The following is a 7,876-nucleotide window of genomic DNA, read 5'->3' on the forward strand; positions in this document are numbered from 1 at the left end:
TTTCAATGTATGGTAAGTAAACAGGGACAAAATCCACAGCCCTCCTTCTGTGCAAAAATGTATTTAAAAGTTTATTTGAAGCGAATATGTAGCTTTAGTCATCCAAATTAGTCAAATCAAGTCAATATCTTCAGAGCCAAATTCTCTCTTACTGTTATCATCCTCCCACTGCAGCTGAACAGGAAAACACTGTCTGTTGGAACACAAAGAGGGACATTTTTTTACTAATAAGACTGTAACTGTGGAAGATATCCACTTTATTTGACTAACTCAGACTGCTGAAACCTCATATAATCTTCAGATAAACTTTTAAATGCATTTGTACAAAATGACTGGACACACTGTGGATTTAGGCCCCCATCACTTACACTGAAAGCACATTTGGAGGTGCTTTTCTAATGGTCAGTATGAACAGGAGGAATGATTACAGCGAGGAAAACCTGTTTCAATGTTAATTTGTGCACCTGACTGTTGTTTTAAGACACATAAAGTTGTGAACCTGTCCTTTAACAAGTAAATCAACACATGCTCCAACTGCTGCTGTGCTTTTTATGAATGTAAACTTTGAAAGATGTTGTATTTTTGGCCATATTCACAGACATAACTGATGACATACCTTGTGTTTTTCATCAGCTGGAGATTTTAATCCACAGAGAGCAGTGCAACAGCATTTTGTGACTGAATGTTTCAAATCTCTCCTCAAAGGTCTGAATCACAAACATAAAAAATGTGATCAGAAAGGAAAGTCTATATAAATATGGAAGGGATATTAGAAAATTTTGTTTGATGTTGTGTATTGTAAGACAATACAATACACAACATAATAGAGCCAGTCTACATCTGTTAAGTCTAAAAATATTTATGCTGTGTTGTACTGTTTTTGTTGGGAATAATATGATATAATATAATTATTTTATGTTTATTTGATGTTTTTATTTATATGTTTTGTTCGTGTACATTGTGTTTGTATCTTGTGCTACACTGCTATGCAATCAATTACTCTTTTGGAACAAATTGACTGACAAGTCAAAATATCTACCATGGAAAGGCCTATGCGTTTTTTTTGTTGTGTTTTCATTGTTACTGACAGACCAAAATAAATTTCAATTTCAAGAAAACACTTTTTTTTTGTCATGTTGTAGGTGTTTTATTTCTGGTACTAGTTTTGTTTGAGTGTGTTTTCACGTCATGGTAGTTGTTTTGATGAGTTGTTTCGATGAATTTACACCTTTGTTGTCTACTAACTTTTTTTCACTCTGTTTTTTATTGATTCCTCCTGTGTGAATGCTTTCATATGTGCTTTTTCTTGAGTATTCGATCCAACAATGTTTATGTTCTTGCTTGGTGTTTTTCTGCTGTCTGCTTCACTTCTAGACTATTTTCAGCGATGATGAGCACACACGACCACAGAGAAATACTGTATTAAATGCACTGAAATGCATTAAAACCAATTAAATCAAGCATGACTGTTTGACCACCATTACTCTGTTAATCAGATTTAGAGCTCAACAGACTGTTCAGGTCAGGATGTCATATAATGAGCCAAAGGGATATGCAGACTGTATGTAGTGAATTACATTCATGAATATTATCACATTCATCACATTCAGTTTAGTGCAATTCAGGCAATTACAACGACAGCTAAACAATTAAGTCATTATAAGTTAAATGCTAATCAGTGGTGTGTTTCAGTTTTAATAGAAGTCTGACAACCATTTTATTTGTTTTCATGGTAATCTCATCTACATTGAATGAAAGACACTTATTGAGACATTTATTAAAAGAATCCCAATAGACATAATTTAAGACATTTAAAAATACTCTGCTTTGAATAATAATATGTTTCTGATATGGATTTGACACAAAATAACTTAATAATAACAATAATTCTAAAAAGCACATCTAACACTTCACCCTTGATGAAAAGCCCAGAATCTATGAATATGCAAATATTGTTAATTTCAAATGTTTACACTGCTGGACACAGGATGTCTCCTTTAAGTCCATTTTCAGTGTATGGATGCTGAAAGATTCAGGGTTCCACATCATACCTGTGTAAGTTGCATACTGGACCATGATTGGCTCCAAACTAGTTGTGATGTCACAAATCATGCTTGCAGACACACGTCTTAAACTGAGATTTGAGGTGAGCACAGAGAAACTTTTCCCCTTTAGCTGATTAATGTAAACATAATTTCTAAGTCAAACTCTGTTTCTGCACAGCGAAGGTCAAACCTCTAAGTAACAATAAGAAAAAACATTTATTTTTGAGTTGAGGGGGGCTATAGCACTACATACTCAACACTACAGACGGCCTAAAACATGACTTTCAAGTGGAATCAAAATCTCTGACATTCTCAACAAAATGTATCTCACCCAAAGTAGCATTTTCTGGATTCTAACTTTTTTTTTTAGCTTCTTTGTCCACAAGGTGGCACCATCACCTAAACAAAAGTTCCCCAAGAATATTGAATACAAATGTGAGGAGATGTGAGCTTACAAGAAGCCATAAAACGGAGCTGTAGATTATAATTGTGTATGATACAGTGTAATGTGCCATACTGGACACAGAGTGGCAGCCTCACCTTCACTTTAAGTTTCATACTTGGTGCCAGTCAGTCAGACACCTGTTTCTTAGTCTCAGGGGACATTTTACATAGAAAGAAGACTTGTTAAGATGTTTGTGATAGTGTTAGTGTTTACTGATTCTCTACCCTCTGATGTTGATACAGCCTAGGGGTTTATTCAGCAGTGAGTTCACAGTGACATTGTTTTAATTTATAAGAGTTTTTATATCCCATGGCATCACTATATTTTGTTGCAGCGTCCCAATAAGTACTTGGAGTTTTTTGGTGCAAAAACCTATATGTAGGCCTTTAATATTGTCATAAAATTACTGAAGGGGACAAAACTGAATTAAGCTATTTGTCTTTCACTAATCACTGACTGGCCAGTATAAAGTGCTACATTACCTGCATTGGTGATGGAGTGTAATCTGTCCCTGAGCATTTGGTGCTAATGCTGACTCTGCTAGCGTGCAAGGTGAATGGCGGTCAGGAGCGTTTCCTTTATAAGCTTTCTGTCCACAGAAGGCAGCACAACTGAAACTATAGTCTTATAACAACCAGGGTGTCATCATGTCTTGTCTGTCACTGTTGTTAAAATGCACAAATCCAGACCAAAAAGTCGGGATAAGAAAGAGCAGAATCGGGAGATCACATGTTCAAAAACCTCACAACAGTCCTTATGTCCTGTCAGTGCCCTTCTGCACCCCACGTGTCTCTGATCTAGACTGGTGAGTACTTTTTTATCCACCTATCTGTCTGTTATTGCTAAATTAAAGTTTGCATTGTGCTCATGTTTGTTTGTGGATTGGATTTTAAAGCTATAGCAGAATACCCACAATGATGTAATAAATAAAAATATTTTAGTTTATTCAAGTTTATTTAAATGTATCACAAGACCTCCATGTTTAGTCAAACAAGTATAATATGGTAGATAATGCAGTACAGACACAGCTTGGCTGCGTGTCAGTTTGCGTTGTTATTATCACGTTATGATTGAAATTGGGAGCAGACCTGCGCTCTTCCCGAGTTAATTAAAACGCCCCCCTGATTGGACGGGCAGATAATCCCGGCGGGCCTCGTGCTCCTACTAACTTGCGAGCAGGGCAGAGCGCGAGTCACAATCTGCCCAAGGCAAGGGAGGGCAAGGAGACGCGCGAGAGGAAACCGACTGTACCAGGGGGGACACGAGCGCTCCGGTCTCACCGAGCACAATTAGAGAAGTGTTGTTGAACGTGGGCTATGCGCGCAACAAGGGGGGAGCGCAGTGTACAGAGGAGGTGAATGCATGTAGAGGCTCAGCTTCAGATTCACAGCCTCCTTCTTGAAGAGTCACAGCACTGACAGAGGAAAGGAGTGAGGGAAGAGAGGGAACTCCTAGAAAACAGCAACTCTTGGAGAGAACTAGTGAGTACAGCCTGCAGTCTTCAAAACAAAAAGATAGGATAGAGGGAAAAAAACGGAAGAGTAGACTTTTCCTGGTCAGAATCTGCTCTGGAAGAGAAAACATGAATGTCAGCGAAGAGAATCTGCTCAAGTCCATCAGCAACGACGCGCTCCTCGACCTGACGCAGCGCTACGGACAGTCAGCCTTCGGGTTTGGCGCTGGCCATGGTGCTGGAAGTCCCGGCCGGTTCCAGCTCACACCGGCCACCGACTTCCTCTCCGGGCAGACCGCGAAGTCCAACGAGAGTGGCGGGGAGCACACGAGCGACGACGAGGATGGCTTCGACTCGCTGGACTCCCGGAAGAGGGGCTCGTCGTTTGGGGACGACAAGCCCGGGGGGCCCCTCGCTAAGAAGTCCAAGGAGCAGCGGTCCCTGCGGCTCAGCATCAACGCCCGGGAGAGGAGGAGGATGCACGACCTGAACGACGCACTGGACGGCCTGCGCGCCGTTATCCCCTACGCCCACAGCCCCTCGGTGAGAAAACTCTCCAAAATAGCCACTCTCCTCCTGGCCAAGAACTATATCCTCATGCAGGCTCAGGCTCTGGAGGAGATGAGGCGGTTGGTGGCGTATCTGAACCAGGGACAGACCATAACTTCACCAATCCCCACCGCTCTGGCGCCCTTTGGACAGGCTGCCGTCTACCCGTTCTCGGGCTCTGCACTCGCCACCTGTGCTGAAAAGTGCACTACTTATTCCGGGACACCGTCGAGTCTCTTCAAACACTGTAACGACAAGCCTTGATTTGGTTTAATTCTCTTTCCTGAACTTTTACCTATACTGCACCCACGTCGGTCTCCCTCCCACTTTAGTTATTTTTAAATCATTCTGTGGAGAAAAAAAAACAGTTTTAGTCTAATGCATAATCTTAAAATATGGTTAAGTAATAATACTGCAATGTTTCATCCAGATTGAACAGACGCTACATAGGAAATAAACTGTTTAGGCCTTCTTATAGGATGAAGTCACACCTGTCACTTTCTCGTTTAACAGAGACTACAGGCCATGTCCAAATTATGAGTTTTGGTAAATTTCTAGAAACGTTTTGTTATAAACTCTCATTTGTAATCTATGCAACATTCAACAACGACAACACGCATAAGTAAATGCCAAGAAATGCGACCCAATCTCGACTTTTAGATTTAACACAACAATTATGAAAGGACTTCCCTTTTTCTGTACTGATGCTATGTGGGGGGAAAAAAATCAAATGATGTGATGTTGGCTGATATATTTTCTGAAACGATGTATTGACGAGTTTGTTTTTTGTTTTTTTTTAAGTTATTGCACATCTCACATGATTGTATTGTACAACTGTGGAAAATTACTTAACTCCAAACCCGGCTATACTCATGGTTATATAACTACAGCCTATACACTGAAGAAGCGTTTTGGTTGTGTTGCAACATGGATTTCATATATTGTTTATATGTCTTTATAATTAAAACACATATCTATGCTTGGACTCGGTTTGCTTCCTTTCAATGGCCATTTATCAGCTTTACATTTTTACACTAAGCACACATTTAAAAACAAATAAGTCACTTCTGAAAATAGCATCTATAATTGCATATATAGGCCTATATAAGGTTCATTATCTAAAATTATTATTTCAAACATATTTCTTTTTGCTTGTCATGTTGTGGACATTATATGTGACTGAAAAGGAATCTACTTTTAACACAAAACTCAAAAGATGTGATTTTTAAAATAAATGTGAAGATGATAAGTGAAATAGAACGTAGCCCTTCATGGACAAATCCTAACAAATCTGTGAATCACACAAATCTCACGCTGCTAAAATGATTTCCAGCTCTCATCCTGTGAGTGGCCCTCCCAAAAATGAGTTGGCAACTTTCTTTTCTTGCATGAGAAGCCTCTGACATGAAGAGATAGGTCTAAATGAGCTCAGTGGGGCTGGTGGGGCCCGTTTGGCACGCAGTGGGGTCGGTGGTGCTGAGGGGAAGGGTGCAAGAGCCGCCCGGGGCACCCAGGACCTGTCTCTGGGTATTTGGGTGATTGCAGGCTTCCATGGCGGGCTCTTATACCCTGGACAGCTATTAACACGATTTCAACTCCTGTCTCCCTGCTTGACTTAATTCAGTGAACGTTACAGGGCCAGTTTTCTTTTGCAGGTTGATGGAGTGGATGAATTTAGAGAAGCATCAGAAAATTAATGGTGTTGTGATATTTATATCGCTGAAAACAAGTGTGTGTTTCCTTTGTCTCTGATTGTCTTTATCTGTCTGACAGCAGTCACCTTTACCTGGAAACTAACACTTTCTTGGTCAGAATTTGACTTGGCTGCAACATTGAAGTTGCTGCTCTTTTGTGGCTCTTTTTTCAGATAATCATTATATTGTTTAGATATTTTGTGTGTAAATAAAAACACCTATAACTTTATGACAATAATAGATGTTTAGTGTATTTGTAGCTTGTATATTAACACCGGAGATGTGACAATTATTTTCCAGTATAATCCATATAGTAGTATTGAATTATTATCACATTGTTTTTTCTAACAGGCCAGTAAATAATCTTTTTTCACAACTGACAGTCCACAAAGTTGAGTGATTTTGTGATTAACATGCAGCCATCTGCCGTATTCATTTTGAAACTTTCCTAAACCAAAACAAACTGTTACTTTTACTCCTCTTATATCTACACATCAACTAAATTCATTTGACGTCTGTGTTTGTTCTACACAAACTAAGCCATAGTTTAACATACATTCGAGCAGACATTTAAATCAGGCCAGTCTATTTATGCTAGTCAGAGAGTGACTAAGTGAGCCACCCCAGTCTCTCTCTTACAATTTAGCTGCATGTCACAACAACAGGCCACCCATGGCATCTTAAATTGGCCCTCTGATGACACATGTCTTGTCTGAGGCCCCACGAGACAGTCAGGGCAGCGGGGATGAAATGTGACAAATGCTGCCAATGATGTGAGGACCCGGCTCCATGCGTTCCATCAGTCTCCGTACAGCCTAATTGCCATAAATGAGATGGTTGCCTTTTTGCACGGACGGCTGGGTGGTCACTTCCCCCACTTATAGGCCTCTAACGTCGAGCTGCTGAAATATATGTTTTATTGTTTCCCCTTATTATCTTAATGGCTATCAGTGTGCATGGTGGCAGTGTGTCACTTGGCATGTAGGCTGACAGATTTGTGTTTTTGCTGGTCACATGGTAGTATTTTCTGGCCCTTTAGCCTACCAGTAATTGATGGAGTGTACATAGAAGCACCAATTATCTTAATCTTTCCCTGTAATGAGGATCATTTTGTAGTTTCTGCATGTGTAAGCTACATTTTCCTTGTATATTTTGTCTTTTCCTAGACGAAGGCCTGCAGAAAACAATATTGATAAAGACGTGGTGAGGCAGTGAGACAACACTTTTTATTATTGTGTATTTATGTTACTGTGTGTGTTGAGTGCTTATTCGATTTCATGGTAGAGAGCAGTACATGAGAAATTATATTATTATTTTAATTGTTTTAATTTGAATCTTAATGGATACACAATTTATGTCACTGGTAGCATTTTTATTCTTGTACAACTTTATGTTTTTATAAGTGAAACTGATCAGAAACTCAATTCATTGTTTATACCAAGCAAAAATACAGCATACAGTAAAATAAGGGCTAAAACACACATATAAGAGGATGATTTTTTAGCAAAACAATTAGACTTATACAAACACATTTGTTTTTTGGATGCCACACAGCAAACAGATCAATGCTTGAATATGCCCTGGGCATGCCTCTGCAGAAAGTCAGCCACGTGTGTCAAGATAATAAACAAAGCACACACTAACTGAGCCTTTCAGGAAAAACTCGAAAGGACTGTAATTATTTGAAAAT

General features: G+C 39.5%; 1 protein-coding gene across 1 annotated transcript; it reads left to right on the plus strand.

Moving 5' to 3' along the window:
* The first annotated feature begins 3,587 nt into the window (after positions 1–3,587).
* Positions 3,588–5,477, plus strand: bhlhe23 (basic helix-loop-helix family, member e23). The gene has a single exon (XM_044352039.1). The coding sequence runs from the start codon at positions 4,073–4,075 to the stop codon at positions 4,754–4,756; it is 684 nt and encodes a 227-aa protein (XP_044207974.1). The 5' UTR covers positions 3,588–4,072; the 3' UTR covers positions 4,757–5,477.
* Positions 5,478–7,876: the final 2,399 nt, after the last annotated feature.

The sequence above is a fragment of the Thunnus albacares genome, chromosome 5, assembly GCF_914725855.1.
Source record: "Thunnus albacares chromosome 5, fThuAlb1.1, whole genome shotgun sequence".
In the NCBI taxonomy this organism is placed as follows: domain Eukaryota; kingdom Metazoa; phylum Chordata; class Actinopteri; order Scombriformes; family Scombridae; genus Thunnus; species Thunnus albacares.